Source organism: Stegodyphus dumicola, chromosome 2, assembly GCF_044657685.1.
Source record: "Stegodyphus dumicola isolate Sdum_Otavi_A_Nest chromosome 2, ASM4465768v1".
In the NCBI taxonomy this organism is placed as follows: domain Eukaryota; kingdom Metazoa; phylum Arthropoda; class Arachnida; order Araneae; family Eresidae; genus Stegodyphus; species Stegodyphus dumicola.
Window position 1 is genome coordinate 89,186,453 of NC_140769.1, and position 22,794 is coordinate 89,209,246.

Genomic DNA, 22,794 nt, shown 5'->3' on the forward strand with positions numbered 1-22,794 from the left:
TCCATGAAAAATTGTATTCCCTCAGAAAGCCTAATCTGGGTATGGAAGGGTATGTAATTACCGGCCACATTTGCCGTGTGATAGTAGACGAGACTTCCAAACGTGACGTTAAAGTTTAACATTCCATCGATGTCAGTTTTATAAACGGACACAGAGCTGGAGGGTAACTCAAGTGAGCGCCCAAATCAGTTTACTTAGCAGTCGCTGGGCCATATCTTTTCGGAGGATGGTGACATTAGCTCCTCTATCAATGTACATATTACAAGAAACTCCATTATTTATGTTACATGATGAAGAGTCCACTACAGCGGTTACTCATTGCAGAAATCTGAAGCACTTTCAGATAGATCTTCTCAGTACCTGCCAGCCTCCTTCCCGTGAGATAAGCAGTATTTAGTTTCTCTGCTTCTTGCTGAGAGAAATTTCACATCCCGTATCTTGTGGTATTCTGCAGTTCCTTCGTAAGTGGGCTTCAACACCGCAGTTCCAGCACTTTAAGATCGGTTTGTTGCTACTCATATTCCGTTTTAAAACATTGAATTGCCTGGTTAAATTGTCTAGACGGACAGTTACGTGATCTGGTTCCTGGAATAAAGCAGCTCTGATTCGGTAGTGGTCCCAACGAGTTGCTTGCTGAATTGCCTCGAATTCCATGGCGTGCGCTAGAGTGTTTTTATATCCTTGACATCCGCCCTTCTCAGGGCCTTTTATATTACCTGATACAAGTGATACTATAATTTACATATAATTTCGCCAAAATTAGTTAAATATATACAAAATTTGTAACAGTATTTTGCTCTGTAATGCGCATCAAAGCTTAAGCGAAGATAAAACGTAAATTTTACTCGTAATTATCAGAATGTTGTAATAATTGATAATATTTAAAATGAGAATTCCAGAGCTTTTGTATTACACTGTGATATGTTTACGCTATACGATTGAAGAGGTCATTGTTAAAATAAATTTGAGACGCCAATAACATGCAGAAATAAAATACAGAATTTGCATTTTCGATTTTGGAGCACATAGTAAAGTAGGTGGGCTCTTTAATCCACCCTTCGCAATCTGTATTTAAACAGGAAGTCAAAAAATTAGCATTTCATCTGCGACGAAGTAAATAAATTCCTTCAGTTGATAAAGTGCCCGTAATCTTTTCGCATTTATTATCAGTTCAAAATGAAAGTAGAATAAATCGATACTATTATGTAAAACAGCACTGGACGACTTCAGTTCTAAGTGAGATAATCCGGAGCTACTTCAAAGCAGCCAGGGCAACTGCATTTAATTTTTAGAGGCGTTTCCTGCAAATTTTTAAAGAAACTGAGAAATAACATCAGAAGTAATTATGTTGTTCTGAAAAGTGAGTATTTTTTTACATATTTTTTCCTTAATAAGTAATTTTTTAAAGCGTGACCTGAATTGTAGATGGAACAAAATGAAAGGGGGTTAAGGAAAGAGAAGAAGCAGAATTATAAGCATTTGCTTGATAGTTTGACAACACAAAAGAGCTGATGTATTTTTGCAATAAAAAATGCAAAATGATGATTCAATTTTTTTCCATTGCTTCTAAATCATAAATGCATCAGCAATCCAATAGCACATACTCCATGCGTTATAGCATAGTTAATAAAAAAAATTGAATGAATCAGTGCTTGGTATTTTTCCCATTCTAAAGAAGATAAACTGGGAACAAACTACAGCGTTAAATAAATTGTTAGATACTTTGATTTACATTTTGTACATAATTTAAGGATTTTCACTATATCTGACTCTATGATGATATTTTATGTCAGTGGCCTTCAAACAACGTTCCATGGGAACTTTTAAGTAACTGATCTTGGGGTTCTGCAAGTCAAAATTATAATTCGGAAGAATTTTTTAACGCCACGGAAACAGCAAAACTAATCATCTAACATAATTAATTAAATTATGTTTGTTTTTCTATTGTCAAGAAAAATAAGAAGTAAATCTGTTATTATGAGTAAAATTGTAATGAAAGATTGTTTTCAAGTTCCACCAAATAAAATTAGTTTTACGTTTTCTGCAAAAGAAAATTACAATTTTAGGTATTTTCTGAATTGATAAAGTTTGAAGACCAATTTTTATGCTATGTCTTACGTAAAATTTGTTACTTTGCATTATATCTGACTCATATTTTAATATTTACCACAATATCTAATTTACTAATTTAGTTCAGAACAAAAGTGTTATCACAATTCACAAAGAAAATAAGAAAGGTAATGATGTCATCGACTTTCATGTTATGCTGTAATGCCTTTAGTTAACATAGGATTTTCTAAATTTATCGACTTCTTCTATTTTATTATTAGTTAATTATAAAACGACGAAAAAAACAAAAGCTAAAGTCGTTTTAAAATGTTAAAATTTTTATTATAGTAGGAAATTTAACTGAGACTTTTAATGTGACAGACATACCTGTGACTTTTGCCAAGATGTTTGGTTCAAGATCAATGAGCTTCAACCTTAAATCTCCATAAAATTTACATCTAACATATTTTTCCGTTTTGTTGAGACGGAATTAATGTGGCTAAAACCAGTTTCAACTAAATTCTGAAACGCAAACGAAATTAGAACTTCAAAGTTTTGTGGTATTTATAGACAAATTTATGTTCGTCCAAAAGTAAATTCAGATAACATCTTTTAAAACGTTCTAAGCTTCAATATCAAGTAAAATCATTAAAATTTAATAATTATTTATTATGTTAGTAATTTTTTATTTATTATTTTCATCGACCACTCTAAATGTCATATCGACTGTTAAGCGTCTATATTAACTAGTCTGGAGATTCTTGAGGTAAATTAACGCTTTTCAAAGGAACAAATTTTAGAAAAACGCAAGTTTAAAAAAGCGTGTTTTTGTTGGAAATACACGTAGTATATTCTACAGTTTTGATGAATAAGATTATACATGCTTCTTTGCTGCATAACTTTGGAAATGAGTCCCAGTCGTTCAGATTTATATTTTGTCTGTAAATTAATCAAAATAGGCAACCTATAAATGAGAGCAACTGGCTAAACAAAGAAGTAATCACATATGCTGCATGACAACTTCAAAATAGGAATTTGCATAAAAAGCTTTAATCTTTATTTAAATTTTAAGTTCTATCGTTTTTAAAAAAATAATTAAACAACAAATTAGTATTGATTTATTAATTAATGTAGAGTATAAATATTTTATAATTGATATAGTATACATTTATAAGTGCTTTGAGAATATTTTTTAAACAAAAAAAGATAAGGAAAAACGGTCTTTGCCTTTTATGACTTTTCCTCCAACAATTCTGACTAGAAAAGTTTTATTTAAAAGTTTATAATTGTTACTTATGTTATACCATTGAATAGTAACATGTATTTTTAGCGATATATATATTTAACTCTCAATTTTAATTTGGCTATTTTCTGCTTTTTGTCTTATGCCTGGTATAACAAATTAAGAAAGAGAAAGAGAAGCCTACCGCATCATTTCCAAATGAATCCATAATCAAATGATATTGCATAACATTGTTGAATGCAGGTGTTTACCTTGATTGATTCGAAATCGGAACTAACATTGGAAATAAACGCTTTAGCCAATCCATTCCCGATGATTCGAAGTCGAAACTAACATTGGGCATAACAAAATTTCGGTTTTTTCCCATGCTTCCTTTTGAATGCATTACATTCCTGCTGCTTCCATACTTCCAGCTAAAAGCTCGCCTTTCGCCTCTCTGTGTAATGAACAGTAATACAGTAGACTCCCGATTATCCGCTGGCGGTTTATCTGCGGGGCGGATTATCCGCGCCTGCCGCACAAAGGTTTTATTTATTTATTTTTTTTTTCCAGTGTAAAGCAAAGAATATAAAAATGTTAACAAAACTGAGCGAAACGTTAAATTTGCTAACATCGTGCTTATTTATGGCAAAAATATCCCAGGCCTTCTCGGGACCTTTCCCGCGGCCTTACCGGAGCCTTCCCCTCTGATGAGTAAGCGATTTCTTACTCACACTTGCAGTGCCCTCTCCACCGCCCTCTCTCGTCTTAATGTTACTGACACGTCCACTTCCTCCCACTCGCCTTTCTTAGTTTAAGCCAGATAGTGCTCGCGAACCGGTCGGAGTTAATTTCTTATCTTTTATTGTGTTCAGTGCTTATGCTCTTTGGTTTTGTGTTTTTCGTTACCGATTTAAAATGTCAGGAAAATGAAAGAAGGTTGTGTTGACGATTGCGCAGAATTAATTTCCAAAGTAGCAAACGGCGCCACAAGGCAGCAGATGGAATTGGATTACGGAATCGCGGAAACAACAGTGCGTGACATTCTAAAGCAAAAAGACAAACTGGTGAACTTTGCATCAATGTCGGACAGCGCTTCCGCAATGAAAACGCGAAAAACATTTGATGAGCTAGACACGGCATTGACAGAGTGGTTAGCTCAAGTTCGAAAAAAATGTACTCCTGTAAATGGTCCTATCATTGCGGCCAAGGCAACAATATTTTTTGAGTTGTTAGGCCTGAAAGGAACTTTTGATGCGTCTTCTGGCTCCTTGACTCGTTTTAAGCAGCGACATGGAATTCGAGAAATTGGACTTCATGGGAAAAAACTTAGTGGTGTCCAACAAGCAACCGACGATTTCCACCATGAATTTGAAGAATTTGTTTTAAAAGAAGAGATATCTTTTCAACAAATTTACAATGCCGACGAATCGGGACTTTTGTGGAAATGTCTTCCCACTCGCACTTTAGCATTTGAAAGTGAAAGTAAAGCGGTGGGTCATAAAAACAGCAAGGAAAGGATCACTATCATGTCTTGCAGTAACGCAAGTGGTGGACATAAACTTGGACATAAACGACTTGTCATTAGAAAGTAAAAGGAGAAAAGAAAAGGAGGGATGAACCGAAACATTTTTCAAGAATGGTTCAAAAAAATCTTTGTTCTTCAAGTGCGTAAACATCTTAAATAGAAAAATCCCTGCCTGAAAAGGCTGTGCTATTGATCGACAACGCACCTTCTGACCCAGCAACAAGCGTGCTAAAGTCTTCTGATGGACAAATTTTTGCAAAGTTTCTCCCCCCCAAACGTTACTGCGCTAATCCAACCCATGGACCAAGGAATCATTGCAACAATGAAGAGAACATATCGAACCAAGCTGCTAATGGCCAAAATTGAAGAAGGTTATGATCTGAAAGAGTTTTGGAAACACTGCACAATCTTGGCAGCATCTATGATATTGCATCTGCATGGGACTCAGTGAAACCGTCAACCCTCATAAAATCATGGAGAAAACTCATGCCTACTGTTGAAGCGAACAACAACCTAATCCCTTTGAGTTGTGAAGAAGAGAATGAAGATGTAGACAAGCCCACGCAACTCTTGCCGATATGGTGAAAACAGTTCCAGGTGGTGAGAACGTCGATGCTGAAAACATTAACGAGTGGTTGGAGTGTCACGTCAACGAACCTGGCCTCGAACGCTTGACAGATAACGAAATTGTGAAGAAAGCAAGGGGAGAGACCGAGAATGTAGCAGAGCGAAGTGAAGGCGAAGAAGAGCCCATTGTGCAGATGCGGAAGATTTACGAAGCGGCTTTGCAACAAGTCGACGGACTGCTGAGCTATTTGGAAGAACAAGACGACGCGGAGTTGGCCGAGAAACTTATGCTACAAAAAATGCAATCTCGGATCAAGAGAAAATGCTTCCAAAGCAAGAAGGAAACACAAATGACTGATTTCTTCAAAAAGGTGTAGTTTTACAGTTATGCTTTTGTAATTACATAATACATTACAGTATTAAAGCAGTACATATGTATTAATTTTTTTGTGTATCCTTGACGTCTCTCGTAAGTACAAAGTACTTTTCTGTTTTCATTAGCAAAATGCATTTTAGGTTAGTTTTGTGTGATATACTAAAATATTAAGCGTTAGTTAAACATTTCCGCTGTTTATTTTACGTTTTATTGTACATAAAACGATTTTTCAAAGTTGGAATGTCTGTTTTCTCTTTTGCTATACCCGTTTTTAGCTTTTTTCGGATTATCCGCGATTTGTGTTATCCGCGGCGGCCGCGCCACCCGATTCCGCGGATAATCGGGAGTGTACTGTATAAAAAAGTCACAAAATGTGATTAAGAATGGTGCAGATTGGGCCAACTGTGATGTGTGATTCATAATGTTAATTTGCTATTCATAATGGTTCTTTTGTCGAGAAATCGTCGCTACGGCTGCGTTTGATTGCAACCACCTATTTATGCGTCGTAACTCTGCGACCATTAGCAACCTCAACGTTGATTGAAATTGTCAGTATATATATAAAAAATAAATCATAATTCAAATTTGCAAGGTAAATTAATTTCCCCTCTGTATTCTAAAAATAGTAATCTCTATTAGAACTGCGTCATTTCGAGACTTATCCATGTCACATGACACTTACATAATTCTGATGATGTAAATGGAACTAAAACAGCCAATAATTTTACAGCAGTATTAATTATCCAATCAAAATGCATTGAGAACCAAAAATAACTCAATCTGAATTAAGATTTCACGCTGAACATACCGCACTCGCTCGCTCTTCTTCGGCCTAGCACAAATTAAGTGCCAACTGGTTTGTGGCCGCCACATGTTTACTGAAATAAAATGAAGATTTAATCTGCCTCGGCTGATAGCTTCGTATTCATTATGCATCAACATATAACATCAAAATTCTCGCTGTTCATTACGGATTCAACCGTCTGCGTTCCACATCATTAATATTTTCCCTTTTTTACTACACATATATATATATTAAAATTAAAAACAAACTATTTTAAAAGTATGTAATGTTTTTATAAATATTTCGAGTATTTATGTTCTTTAAAACGTATTTTTACGATTTATATTTTCTACAAATCGTTTTACATAAAATTGTGAAACGTGTAAAATAGTTTAATATTTTACTGTAGGTTTATTATGATTTATTTACTGGAACTAAGAATGGAAATTGCAGTATACTGAAAAGAAGAAAATGAATGTGTTAAGGAAATTATTTTTCTTCCAAAGTTTCTGCGTGCAAAAATATTTTAATTTTTTTTTTCTCAAAAATATAACTTAGTTATTGAAAACTCGATCCTTAAAGTCATGAAAAGCATTCTAATTAGCATGCTAAAAAAGTGACAAAAAATTGTAAACTAAAAGGGAAAAATTCTACTCTCTAATTTTTTTTAATTAATTAAGTGGATGTGCTACCTCTTACACCACAAGAGCGCTCACGCGTTAATGTTAGACTCCTTAGATTGTCTTTCTGTCAGAACATTGTGTTTAAGGCCCGTTTGAGGGATTTCTTATTGTCAAATTTGACAACGTATGTGGTTGAGGTGTTTTCTTAAGATGCTTATTTTCTTAGAATGTGGTTTTTGAGTACGAATGTCTTAAGGATGGTGTATCCCTACGTTTTTCACAAAGCACTACCAACTGTCTGATCACACAATATTCTTGAAACTTAGAGATAGGGAAGGCATTTGGTTTGTACAGTTTTATTAGTTCAGAATTCTAGTATCCTTCTTCGTAATTATATGCAACATAACTTTCGAATTATTTATAGGTATTGATGCTTTTATTGCTTAAAATGTTAAAACGACATATATGAAATAAAATTTTAATATTTATTTAATGGAATTAAAAATTGTAGGTACATAATATTAGCTTTCTGCTGTGTTAAAATACAGTGAAACATTGGCTCAAGAACAGTTTGGTTCATGAACAAGTTATCTAAATAAAAAAACGCTTCGGATGACGAATGGTATCTCGAGATACAACACTTAAGTCGGCAGCAGGGTAACCTATGAAATGGTAACCTTTCAAGAAACACAACAATATTTTCTTTTGCTTACCTCTCATTAACAAAGCCTGGTAGTAAATGATTTATAGGACCATAACTTCGGCCTAGAGGAAATTATAACCATATTGGTTGCAGACTTTGAGCACTCTAACACCTAATTTTTACCTCCTTGTAGAAAGTAAAAAGGAAGTATTGTAATCGTGAAAAGTTTCTGCCATCATATTTCAACGCAAATATCCATTTTGACGGCTATCGAATGCAATTTAACGATGTTTTTGCTTGACATCTGTACGTAAGGACAGAATAAAAGACTGTTTTTCCTCCCAAAATTATAAAACTGATTTAAAAGGAATTCTGAAGAGAATTTTTCGTGGCGTCTGTATGTACGTACGTACGTATGTATCTCACATAACTCGAAAACGAGTAAGTAGCCTTAGAACGTTGAAATTTTGTACATAGGACTGCTATAACATGTAGATGTGCACCTCGTATTTTGGTTGCAATCGGCCGCACCAAACGTATATAAATATATGTGTATATATTTATATCCACTCTGTTACCCGGCTCAGTAATCTCAGTTTCTTTACTCTTATATGTTTGTAAATTGTGCATTTTTTGCTTTAAAATTGATTAAATTATATTGTTCTTATCTTCCGGTTAAGGTTTTTATGCCTTTAGTAAATCTGCATGCAATATTTGTGAAGTTATCAATAATTTAACAGCTGTTTAAGTGCGGCTATGCCTAATTATTTTTGCGATGGCGGACATGCTTATTTACATTTCAAACTTGGCAGAATAATGGATTTGTTGCCAATCTAGAGAAACTCATCTTCGCAACAACAAAGATAACGCCTTCTTTTATAATTGCGATAATCCATTCTGGAATTTATTCGAGGAAATAAGTGTTTCAGATTTACTTCGTAATTTTTAATATAGATATTTTGAGTTTTTATGTATTTTTGCCTTGTCGGGAACTGAGAACTAAATTAATTGAATGAGAAATACTGAATCGTCTGTGAAAAACTGTTTCTTTTTTGTTTTGCTTGCTTAATTTCTTTTATACATCGTTTTAGATTTATTATAGTATTTGAATAGAACATGTGGCAACGATTAGATAATTATTCAAATGATATAAATTTATATGCATTCTGAGTTATAATATGAACGAAGTGTAACGCTGTTAAGTGAACCTAGCGCCAGAGTATCGCTATGGTAAACAAATATAGCGAATTTTAAATAGTTCATTTATTCTATTACGGTTTATGCGGTGTCGGAAAAGTGGATTTAACTCAATTCAATAAGTTTAAATGAAATGCAAGAAAAAAATGCATATAATTTAATATTCCGTACAAGGAAGTCATTTGGTATACACATCAGATTTTTTTTATGTATGATGTTGTGTCTGTAAGCAAAACAACATGCTAGAAAGTTCATAATAAATAAATGATTCTAGTTCTGCAATAATTTTGTGCAAAAAAGACTAAGATACAAATTTTCCGCGTAACGACATCATCATTATAAAGCAGTAGCAAGCGAGAACAAAAGCATTTTCAATGAAAATGCCGTATCTCACTTTAGAAATATTTTTAAACGTAGGCAACAACAGATCATACTGAACAAGTTTCGAGTGAAACCGAACCCCAGTGAAGTAAATTTGAGTGACGCTTAGAGACGAAGGAAAGATAAATGAAGATGCCGCCTTGGGTTCCAAGTTCCACTTTATGCTGGTCCTAACCTGTATTATAGGTTGTCATCATTTAATGCCGCAAAGAGAGAGATGTCGTGGTTAGTATCGTAGACAGGATGAAAAGTGAAGGGAAGCGTGACATCTGATCACGTGATGCGTTCAAGATGCTGCCTAAAGACACTGATTTTTTAATAGAACTTATGATAGAAACATTATAAGGTCTCCTCTGCAGGGGCACAATAATGTTAAATTTTCGTCTATTTTATACGGTTAATAATGTCTTTATATAGAGAGAGAGCCAGAGAAAGAGATTGTGTTTATATATATGTATATATGTTAATATTAATAATATAGTTATAAGGTATTTCTCCTCGCTTCTAAGCATGCGTTCGTGGTGTAATAGTCCGCCCGCTCGGCGCGTAATCGAGAGGTCCGTGATTCCAGTTCCGGCGAGGGCAATGCTCATTTTTCATGTTTCAAAATAACCTAATGTCTCTACATAGTATTGAAATATATTGTTTAATGGTGTGTTTATATGTATTATACAGATATATAATCATATGAATTAAATGGGAATACTTTTATTATAATTCCTGTCCAAACTGAAATTAAGAAAGCCTCGAAGTAAAGTAAAATTTAAAAAGCCTCGAAGTAAAGCAAAATCGAGAAAGAAGGAATTATAATTTGAAGTCTGCATAAATTCCAATTTACAAAGTTGTAAGTAATATTTAAAAGCACTACAAAAATTTAACGTTTTTGAAAAAAAAATCTTAAATTTTCTTTAAACTTCTTCTTCCTTTTTTTTTTTTTTTTTTTTTTTTTTTTTTTGGTGTGTGTGTGTGTGTGTGTGTGTTTTTTTTTAATTCTTGATAAAGGAAAGGCGGCAAATGGAAAAATTCCTCTGCAAAGCAATGGCTAATATCAGGGGATGTGCATAAAACTAAGATGCAAAAATTGCTAATAATAATTATATTCATATAAAAATTACCTAAAAATGAGCAATTGAAAAGATAGCGAAACAATACTGACTCTTCAGGGAGAGCACATATATATATATATATATGTCATAATAAAAGCACAAGGAAATGACGGAACACTATAGATGCGTGATTAGACCCATATTGAAGAAGATTTTGATTGCGTAGTATGCTAGTAATGCTAACTTGGTAATATCTAAAGAACTTGGCAGTCGAGGCAGTTTTAATTCAATTTTTATTTGCAACTGATATTCGTGGCCACAGTCACTTGGCACTCTAGTCGTGCCTTTCCACAGAAGATTTACATTTTTGATATTGTTGAGATAGAAAGCAAGCCAGCGAAATTACATCTTAGCACAGTAAAGAGCAAAAGCTGAAGTGCGTACTTATGAAAGATGGAAGCACGGCGAAGAGAAAAGTTTTGGTTTACAATTATTACGTCATCAGAGCTGCGCGGGCCATAGAGTGATCTAGAAATGACGCAATGCAGAGAAGTTATTACGATTTTAGACTAGAGAGGAAGAATTAATGTTTATAGTTATATTATAATTCTGATTCATTTAATTTTATCTTACATATTTCCCCCTTCAAAGGAAAAAGGCGTAGCGACAGAGAATCCTTTTTAAAGAGAAAGAGTTAAAGCACTAGCAAATGTAAAATAAATAAATAAATAAATAAAAATAAATAATAAAATTTTTGTTCTGTAAAGTATAATTTATAAATATCAATTTTTTAAATAAATTTTTAATTTTTAGAGTCCTATTGAATTTTTCAGCATTTCAGTCCAAAAGTCTTTTTGTTTGAGAGATCAAATAATCATAATTCTTCAGTGAAGGTTCTTGTTATTACAGAATATCACAAAATAAACTTTTACATAACCATTACTTATAATTAAATGTAATGCACATAAATATTTTTGATACTTATTTCTATACTGATAAATTATATTAACATCATAAATAATAGGATTAAGATTTTCAGAATTTATGATTTCACCGTTATCATCTTTCATTTACAGTTCCTGATTTTACCAAACTGGAAGCCTCGCAATACTTCTAAACAAACATATCCATCAAAAGGGCTGTCCTCTTGAGCTAACCAGTGTGTTCTCTGCACTGGTGGCCCAGGGTGCCTAGGCAGTTACTTGAAAGGCCTCCGTTCCTTGCATAAGGTAAATGGCCTTTGCGAACTGCACTAATACATTCCATAATAAAAAATATAATAATAATAATAATAATAATAATAATAATAATATAAAAAAATTACACACTCATAAAATGAGAGCCTCCAACATTATCTTACTTGAAGAGGGTGAAGGGAACAACTGTACAGAGGTAAGTACAGGCCTCTGCTTAGGAACCCAGTACTCCCTCGACATACATTGTACTTAACATGCATTTACCATAATTTCATATTACGTATCTGTAATAATTTCATTTATTTTTTACACCTACTTCATTTTTAGAATAATTATAAATTCGTATTAAAAGTTCTCAACAAAATTTCAAAAACATAAAAACTTATCTTAATATCCTTCCCTATGAATAATTTAAATAGTTTAAAATTCGTTACTTAATTTGCTCACACATAATTATGAAAAATTAGAAAAATTAATGAACAAGAATTTCAGATTTTCTCAAAACAAATTGCAGAAATTTTAACCAAAGTTGAAATGAAAACTATAGAATCCGCAGCACATTAAATAATTTAGTTCCTGAGCTAGATTCACACGAATGTAATAATTTTTGAGCTGTTGAAAAAGCGGAAGTGCAAAGAATTTTCTGTCGCACATACTTGCAAACAGTAACTCAGATCGACCTTGAATCCGCTGTAATGCTTAATTCCTAAACGGTAATTCACAGATGATTTCCTTTCCACTAGGCAATCGAACTTCTCGATTTATCGAGAGATTACTTTCAATCTGTAAACACTACACGAGATTATTTTTTTGAAGCACTTGCAAAACACCACAGCAGAAGAATTATCTGTTATTTTTTAAACACTGAAAAAACAAATCTGATGATTCACTTCTTTCACATTATCTTGGATTTATCACAAAACGATGATTTGAAGAGCAGAACTAAATTTTCCATTGAGGTTTCAGGCTGCAGGAAACTATCCTACCGGCTTAATTGTCATAATAAAAGCACAAGGAAATGACGGAACACTATAGATGCGTGATTAGACCCATATTGAAGAAGATTTTGATTGCGTAGTATGCTAGTAATGCTAACTTGGTAATATCTAAAGAACTTAGCAGTCGAGGCAGTTTTAATTCAATTTTTATTTGCAACTGATATTCGTGGCCACAGTCACTTGGCACTCTAGTCGTGCCTTTCCACAGAAGATTTACATTTTTGATATTGTTGAGATAGAAAGCAAGCCAGCGAAATTACATCTTAGCACAGTAAAGAGCAAAAGCTGAAGTGCGTACTTATGAAAGATGGAAGCACGGCGAAGAGAAAAGTTTTGGTTTACAATTATTACGTCATCAGAGCTGCACGGGCCATAGAGTGATCTAGAAATGACGCAATGCAGAGAAGTTATTACGATTTTAGACTAGAGAGGAAGAATTAATGTTTATAGTTATATTATAATTCTGATTCATATAATTTTTTCTTACGGTACAACTCTAATATACGCCGTAATTTCACCAAATGTGGCGATATGTGTTCTGCACTGGTTTTTGGCGCGATTGCGTGTTCTATGGCAACCCTGTTGACGTTGAAAAATCTTTCGCTGGAGCTCGTTGGTTCGCCTCTGTGTCTGAGAAGATGGGAGGGAAAGATAAAATGGTAGTTGTTGAATTGAAGTTCGGCAAAAGGAAATATGATTGTGGCTATCCTCTTGAGGGGTAGTGGGTATTTAGAAGTGTGGAAAGAGGGTCTGGGAGATTATTTTTAATGGCAGTGCATGATAGAAGTAGGGATTTGTGATTTTATTTATTTGTGAACCATAGTATAAATTTTCTGGATAGTGTGTCTGGCTGTGATGTAAATACGATAGTGATTACGTGGCGGCATGAAATTTATATTTCTGCTATTCGAAAACGCATTAATTCATGGTAAGTGCATTTTATTTTATCCTTGTTCTTATTTTGTAGAATGTTATGTTCATTGGTTCTTTAGTATGAATTTCTGTCGTTATTGTTGTTTTTTTAAATTGTTTGAAATTTATTTTAGTTTATTTTTTTGTTTAGTGTCTAGACTGTACAATTCGTAGATGTTTTTTAAAGTTGAAACAGAACGCTGTGTACATGGTATTATTTGAAATTTATTGTTGTTATGTTATTTTATTAAAGCGAGGAGTGCGTAGATCGTAGATTCCTTCCTTGCCTAAATTGTGCAATTCGTAGAATTTTTTTAAAGTTTAAACAGGATGCTGTGTACATGGTATTCTTTGAAATTTATTGTTGTTATGTTAATTTATTAAAGCGAGGTCTGCGTAGTTTGTAGATTCGTTCGTTGCCTACATTGTGCAATTCGTAGATGTTTTTTTAAGTTAAAACATGTCGCTGTGTACATGGATTCTTGTCAAATATTTTTGGTTAGAAACTTTACGTTTTTGCTATCTAAATTTTTTGTTTTTGTTTCGGATTTTTAGCTAAATTGTGTGTTCAAAACGTAGTTTTTGCATGTGCGAAAACCGCGGTTTTGGAGACATTTTAGGCTAAAAGTTCAAAATGTAGACAAAAAATTTAGATAGTAATATGGCAGCGTAAAGTTTCTCGCCAAAAATATTTGGCGAGAAATTTGGCGACTTGAGGGCGCATATCAGAGTAGTTCCTATCTTACATATATACGTGCATGTGTGTGTGCAATTATATCTAGAAAAGCTGACTGCGTAAATGTTGATCCATAATGGAGAGCACAGCCAAGGCAGACTTTGAGGCAGACTTAATAACAAGTAGATGGGACTAAAAAATTCTTTTTAGCTCAAAATGGGTTAGTTTTGATTTCGATATCGTTTGAGTGACTAAATAATAGCGCTCTGAAATTGTTATTGGCCGTTTTGAGTTCGCGAAACCATTTACATCATCAGCGCTATATGGATTAATCTGGAAATGACGCAGTGCAGAAAAGTTTGTTAAATCAATTACTGTTTTTAGAATTGGAAGGGGAAACACCAAAATTAAAAAGAAGAATTAAGGGGTTATTGCAGATTTAAGTTAAAATCTTAATGATTTACATCGATTCGGTTTATAAAAGTGTGCACAAAATAGTGTTATAAAGTTTATATAAGCAGTCATCTGTGATTCAGGAAGAAATTAATCCATTCAGCAATAATTCGTATGGGAAAAATTGTTTCAGTTTATAAACATTTCGGTTCACGAATGGAGGAATGAAGTTTGTGAACCCAGGTTTCACTATGTAATAATCTATATTTAGTTTGGTTGATCTTTGGATTATGGTCACTTGGCGATTTTTTGGCGAACAATTCTGCTACAGCAACCCTCTATTTTTTTTCCCCGCCGCCATTTTGTCTTCACGAAGTAAAGACATGTTTCTTTTCTTTTTATTTACTGAACACTTTTTCCAACAATCTACTAGCCAAATTACACTTATACTAGAAATTTTATCTGACAAAACTGCTTAATCATGACAAATATTCACTGCAAAATTGGGAAAAAGTGCACAATCGCAGACTCCTTGCGCGTTTTTCACAATAACACATACACATAAACCATGTACACGTCGACTTATTTTTACTTAAAAAAACATCCCATAATTGCACAAAAATGGCATTGCGCACACTCTTCACTATATCCATGTACACTGCTTTTTTCTCATAAATTAGAAAAATTTCACGAAAATGCATGACAATTTTCTGAATCTTTAAACCCGGTAAAAAGAACATATATGAAATTACCTTATCGCGAAAAAGTATATACCCTTTCCAAATATGAACATTTCCACGTATAAAATAAATAAAATATCTAAAAACTTTTACCTCTAAATTATCTATTATATTATAAACGTCACCAACGAATTCATACCGCAAACATTACAAATACTTAGTGTCAAATATTTAAATTATTTCCATGCACGTTTACTTCAACTAAAACGTATACCAAATTCCTACAAACATAAAATTCACAAAATAAATATCATTTAATTAAAATATCACTAAACCATGTACACGTCGACTTATTTTTACTTAAAAAAAACATCCCAGAATTGCACAAAAATGGCATTGCGCACACTCTTCACTATATCCATGTACACTGCTGCTTTTTTCTCATAAATTAGAAAAATTTCACGAAAATGCATGAAAATACTCAACGTATACTACTCAAACATATTCCAAAATACTACAAACATATAACTCACAAAATCACGATTATTAAATTAAAATATAATTAAATTAAAAAACACTACTTTAAATATAAATAAGCACGTACATTAAATTAATAAAAATTAGATTACAATCCTAATTACTTTAAACTAAATCATTGTTAATAACAATTTTCAAATAATACCATTTTAATTTATTTACTCCTTACATTTAGAACAATGCATAAAAATAATATCCTCAAGTGATTAAAAATACTAACTTACCTAATCTTCTTCAGAATCTTCATTACGTCGCTGCAGTACTACTGCTAATTTCTAAATCCTAAATCCAGTAGTCAACTGGATGTCTATTCACCAAGTAATAAGAAATTAATAAAATTTCACCTATACTCAAACTACTTTCAGCAAACCACGTACCCTTCCTTACACTCCTTTTCACAAAATGTCCATTTTCACCATATTTCTTGCACCGGCATTTAAACTTGTAATATCCTTCCTTTCACACAATCTCAACTTATTATTATTATCAGATAAACGCATTAAAAATTTAGAATTCACTTTACATAGCGCCATGCAATCCGAAAATTAATCAACACTATTTCACACAACACACAATGAAGCTTTTCCAAATTAACCCCCTTTTTCGATTAAAGAACTGTAATTCGTCCATTAATGTCACGTTTCACACAACACAGAATATAGCTAAATACGAAATTTCCAGATTTCCCCCCTTTTCCGATTAAACAACTGTAATTCGTCCATTAATGCCACATGACATATCTCATGATCTTTCATTTCCCTCGCACAAAATAATGCGTAATCGGAACTGAGTGCTTCTCACATTACCAAAGTCCTAGGTAGTAACTTTTATCACCTCCAAAATGTCGCCAAACTACCAGTTACCATATTCCAAAGATCAGCCTTTAGTTTCTTTTTTACGATTTTATTAACCCTCTGCACAAGCCTATAGATTCAGCAACCTATTGATTTATTAGTGTGGGATAGATATAGATTCAGCAACCTATTGTGTTATTAGTGTGGGATAGATATAGATTCAGCAACCTATTGCGTTATTAGTTATCAATACGTATCTTTAATCTGTGTGCTAAACAAAACTAAACTAAATAAATAATCATTGTTACTGAGTAAATTTATCACCTATATTACACCATCAAATGATTTATATTCCCAATTTATCTGTCTACTGTATCCTATAAAGCTGTATATATTACATCATACATTCATCGCTTATCAGGTACATCAGATTTGATTAAATAATGTATAGAGTTTTAAGCTCATATTGAATCGTGATTTTCACAACCGAGCCTTGAGAACTTTGTTTTAACTTCCAGGTTCATTTCTTTTTAATTATGGTTGCTTTGAGGTAGCATCATAGCATATCTGATGGCAGCTTGCACGGATACACTTGCAGTTGTCGATTTGCCTGTACAGCGTGAAGATTCTCCAACTGAAGATGGGTAAGGCAATTAACGTGTTTCTTCGTATGTTTTCTGTATACACACTTTAATTTTTAGTAGTAAACGTATACTTATAAATCATAAAAGTCCTTTATCTTTTTATGAATTATCATACCTAGGTGTAGATTAATCACAGAAAAATATTAAAAAAAGTTCTTGAGAGTAAAGGACTTTTTCATCTATTCGACTTTCCATTTTCTGTTTCATCTGTATTCATATGGGGATGGTGGATGACCAAACTATTATCCTTTCTACCCGTATTATAAATTAAAAAAAAGTATTACGTTTTTTTTAAAGAAAATTTCTTAGAAATTTGTTAAAACTGTGTCTGTACATCTTAAAAGAGAGTTCGAAATCTGTAAGTTTTAGAATCATAAAATTGTACACTTGCTATTTTTATAGCGATTTTATCGTGAGATGATTACAGTTTACGTTATTTGGAAGCCATAATGCTTTTTGCTCTTTTGAATCCTGAACTTGGTAAAAACGTGTTATCAAAGGTAATCCATTTTGATTAAATCCCACTGCATTGGAAATCATAATATGTAATTAGTCACAAAAATTCATTTGTATAATCTTAATCAAAATGGTGTTAAAAGGCTTTACCGTAAACGAATAGTATTTAGTTAGATTCCATTGCGTTAAAATCATATATCGCCAGCACAAAGCCAAAACATGAATCTACAAAGTCATTGTTTCGATTGAAATGCCTTTTAAAGTTTTAATATATGACAATCAAAATCGTAAAAACAACCTTGTATTTAGCGTAGGTATAATGAAACACTCAATCGATTTCGAGGGCAGCTAAAGGTCCCTCCTCATCAGGAGAAAGAAATACCTAGAAAGAAAGAAGAAAGAAATACCTTTTAATATGTGGTTGGTTCTGAATAAAGTCGAACTGAAACGTTTTATTTTTATATAATATTTCATATTTTATCACTATTTTTTATTTTCAAATTATGAAATTATAATCATTTTTAAAATATGTGTTTTGCCATAATTCATGTAACTTAACATAATCTAACCTTGCAAAACAAACTTACTTTTCATGATAACTCGAAGTGGTTTTAAAGCAGTATTTACATACTGGCGCAATCACCTTGGCGTAATTGGGAGATTTTTTACAGATTAAAAAGTTTTTTTTTAATAGAAAGATTCCCAAATTATAGATATTTATCGTCAGTTGGTAAACATTATCAACATATGAAATGAAAACATACTTTAGCAATTTAAAATACAAATTTGAATTATTAAAAAATATTACGTGATACATTAAAAAATAGAATAGTTACATTCTTCTTCAAATATTTCTGTAATTTTTTTGCACTCTTCTTCCCCCGATGATGTTTTTCGCTTAAATAACATCAGAGAATTGCGGAGACTCGACTTTATGCAAACCTCGGCAACAACGGCTAACTAGGAAATATATTTCCTCGTTGTTCCCTTTAGAAAATTTTTAGTGAAATTCTGCATTCCTTCAGAAATTTTACAGCAGTTTCTTCCTTTGTTCTCAAATTCCACAAGTTCAAACTTTAAAGCTAAATTTAAAGGCCAATATATCTCGATTCGTATATAAAAACCGTTTGAACATGGAATACAACAAAAAAGAACACACAAGAAAATAGCGGCGTTGCTTTGACTGAAATACTGTTATGAGCATGGTTGCCAGAAAAATGGTTATGCTCATGATTGCCAGAGTTCGACCCATTCTGAAAATTTGGCGATTTCTACTACGATGGTTGCGTTAATACGTAATTACCTGTAATGCTTTGGTCTAAATTATTGAAAACTACATAAGTTCTTCACAGTCTGAATACATTTCGATATCAAAGTCGCGCATGATGTGTTTATTTATTAAAGATATACTCAGGAAAATATTTATTCACACCATTCTTTTTCCTGAACTGCTATTTTGTATTTCAAACAACTTCTTACAGCTAGCATTATGTTGAATGTATAACTGCATAATTCATGAAAGAGGTAGTAACTTCATGTAAAATTAAAACAATTCTATAAATAAAGTCGTTTTCTATTTTTTTTTTTTTTTTTTTTTTTTTTTTTTTTTTCCGTAACGCTTCCAGCAGTTGATCCATAAGACATTTTATTTCAATAAACTATCAATTTTTAACTGTTTATACCTTTCAAAACTTTTAACAGTACGTAATTGAAATTAAGATTTTTAAACTAACTCTTTTTTGTGTTTTTGTAATTGGCAACATTTTAAAGCAAACTACTGTACGTATTTTGCAGGGAGCATCTGCAGGACGAAGATCTTCGATCCTGGGATATCAATGACGAATCAGCGGAGGAAGATGATGATAAAAAAGAGAACGCATTCTTTCAAAAAGCGATGAAAGTATTCAAAGCAGTAGTTTACCTATGTACATTTTGCATCATATTGGCATGTGGAGTGGCTTCGAAAGGAACTATTTTATTCGTGACTTCAGTTATTGCTAAAGAGGCACAATTTCCTGCATGTGATGATAAAATAGGTAAATGTATATCTCTAAAATTCACTTGTCCAGTATCTCTATTTATATAGTTTGTAACTTTTTAAAATCAGAGTTTATGATAATAGCACTCTTATGCAAATACTATAATTCACTGAATGCAAATTTATACTATCTGCTATCTTCATTAGTTTTATAGGCGACTGATTTAGATATAGAGATTTTTATTTTATCATTTGTAATGTGCGACTGATTTATACATAAAGTTTTATTTTTTATTTTTAACTAGGGATTTAATTAATATACTTTTAATATACAACGAAGGACACCTTAATTAGACAAAAATATTTTATTTTTTATTTATAATAGGCGAATAAATTTGAAATATAATTTTGTTTTATCCTTTATGATTAGCAAGAAAATTGAATACAAAGTTTTACTTTAGCATTTGTAATAAGCAATTTGGAATGAATAGGAAATTTTACTTTATCATCATCTGTACTTTGAAAAGCATTTTATGTCAATTTTTTTCTAAATTGATGCAGTGAGGTGCGCAGTATGAAATCTGTATAAATATATATGTGTATGTCGTTTTTAAAGGCACAACTTTCAACTCAAAGTTAACATATAACGATACTTCAACACCTAATAAATATAAGATTCTCCAAGTTTCAAGCCAGTGCATAAACTTCTAGTTGATAGCCCTTCATAATTTAAAATTTTATCTATAGCAACATATTATGAAGCTTGAATTTCTAAAGCATTAGATGTACTGAGTTTATGCACTGAGAATTGTGAGACATAAATGAGACATATCCACTCATGATCTGCACTATCTCATATCCAGAGTGAAGCATGGTATGGCCTGGTTCCAGTTTTGGTAGGTAACTGAATGGTTTTGAAAGCCATGAAAATACGCTTGAAAATCTTCCCTGTCTTGCACGATCTCTAATCTTGAACCTCTTTGGTTACAGGTAGTGGAGAGAGTTGAAAAATACATTTCTAGCCTCATGAAATGAAAAGCCACTATCTTGCCAGAACATAGATTAAAATACCTTTAATAACTGTACATGATTTGACAATTTCAATAATTGTACATTAGTTATTTCCAAGAAGAACTGATGCAGTATTGGTGTCCAAAATAGAGCTTACTTCATGCCGATAAAGTATTACATCGTAGATGCAAGGTCCTTCCTTTTCAGTGTGCCACTTCTATATAGATGGAATGCTTTCACAGTATATGAAGCTTGGTTCTATAAATTTTTAAGGAGACCTTGTAAAGATCCTAAGTTTTACTAACGTTTATTTTATTTTAAAACTGTACTATCACTTCTTATTTTCTACTTCTGGCCAGAATTAAATGCTTTAACTTGTTTATGCAAATTGTCTTGCTAACGCCCAAGTATTTAACTTGTGGCTTTCTGCCAAGAGTGAGAGAGAGAAGGAGATTTAGGAAGCAAGCCGCTTGCCACTGCAGTCTTTCGAGTTTTCACTCGTTTGATGTTTGCCTTTAAGGCCAGAGGTTTAGCCCTCTTGATATTTGAAAACGTCTTGTAATTTCAGCAGCTCGGCGTACTACATACGTACCCTTTTAAATAAAGGCCAGTCTTAGTGCTAGGCATTTGTATACTAATTCAATGTTAGCTTTTAGTTAGAGTTTTAGTTAATAGTTTTATATTTTTACGTTCAGACCACAAGTGGTTGGTCTCTGTATCTCGAAGTTCGGGAGTACCTGTAAAGTAATAGAGTGTTAAGTTGCGCGCTTCCAACCTGCAAGCAACAAAGTGGTGACTGCTGAAAACTGGAAATTAGGCAGAGTCTTGAGAAGGGTTTAAGTCCCTTTTTATTCAGCTTTAGAAATTACAAATGCGTGCTCTTGACGCTCACAAACTACGCCGATCCGGCGGTAAAATAAAAATAAGAAACTGAAAAGAGATAATAACAAGTCACTAACTACGAGGCTCTCTAAACGTAACTAACCTCACCGCGTTCTAAAATACCGCTGATAATTCAGCAAACTCTGAATATTACGTTGAAAGACTAACAATTTGCTGAGGCAAGCACACAGGCCGAAACGCGTGGTAATTCAATTTCTAACTAGCCACCTCCACACTCGTGGAGCAAGAAAGCACACTTCAAACTCGTTTCCTTTCTATTTAACTCAGAAATCACAAATATTGAATTTTAGTAGCACAGGTTTGTCAAAAGTCGCAAATTTGCGAAAAATCGCCCGATCTGGCAATACTGCTTGAAGCACTTACAAATTTTCACAGTTTAATTAGTAGAAACAGATTTTTTGGCTTTTTGCCATTTCGGCTTACGAAGGTTTTAACGGGAATGTGAGCGAGGTGTGTGTGTGTGTGTGTGGGATTATGGCAAAGCCTCGAAGGCTATCTGCCTAAGGGAAGGGATGCCTTCGTGGAGGACTTTCTAAGGGAATGGCTTGTATACACGTTACACATGGGGAAAACTACGAAAAGCCCATGCAGCCAGTCCGTTCGCGGGATTCGAACCTCGGACCGAACTACCAGTCATAAAACGAGAAAAAATTCATATTAAGTTAAAACTATTTTTAATTATCTTTTTCTCACGAATTCAAACAATTTAGCAGTATTTATTTAAGCTAGTTTTATTTAATAATATTTTTAAAAAAATTAATCTAATTTTGTTTTAATTGATTTTTAAGAATTTGTAAATAAATTAATAGAATTTTAATACGTTGTTTCTGAAAGTCATTTCCTTTTATTTAGGATTAGAAAGAGACGAGAAATATGTGGTCAAAATTTCGGATGGTGAGAGAAGAAGCTGGATATGGTGTCTTCTGTTCATACTTATAATACCTGAGATACTCGCATTTCTTCGCAGCAGCAAGAACTGCATATTTAAAAAATTTGGAAAACCAAAAATCTCATCTTTTCTAACGGTAAAACAACTTTTTAGTATTTACTGGCACGAATCAATAATCATTTTGCCTGATAGTTTTTTTTTTCCGTTCCTCATAGAACCTTCCATTCCTTATACACAACTCAATCTTTTGCTTGTCAATCATTAATTTATTTAGCGTTTTATTTTGTAAAGATTTATATATCTTAATTTAG

General features: G+C 32.8%; 1 protein-coding gene across 3 annotated transcripts in view; it reads left to right on the top strand.

The window, feature by feature from the left end:
• The window catches only part of LOC118192313 (chitin synthase chs-2-like), a 112,836-nt gene that overhangs the window by 34,524 nt on the left and 55,518 nt on the right, over positions 1-22,794 (top strand). The window contains exons 1-4 of one of the 3 annotated variants that reach the window (XM_035363253.2): positions 1,211-1,360; positions 17,121-17,246; positions 19,497-19,738; positions 22,447-22,619. In XM_035363253.2, coding sequence (XP_035219144.1) covers positions 17,173-17,246; positions 19,497-19,738; positions 22,447-22,619 — 489 coding nt within the window. In that variant the 5' untranslated portion in view covers positions 1,211-1,360; positions 17,121-17,172. Of the gene's footprint in view, positions 1-1,210; positions 1,361-12,587; positions 13,539-17,120; positions 17,247-19,496; positions 19,739-22,446; positions 22,620-22,794 lie in introns of those variants that run through there. The other 2 variants (XM_035363254.2, XM_085810864.1) reach the window with 2 other exon arrangements.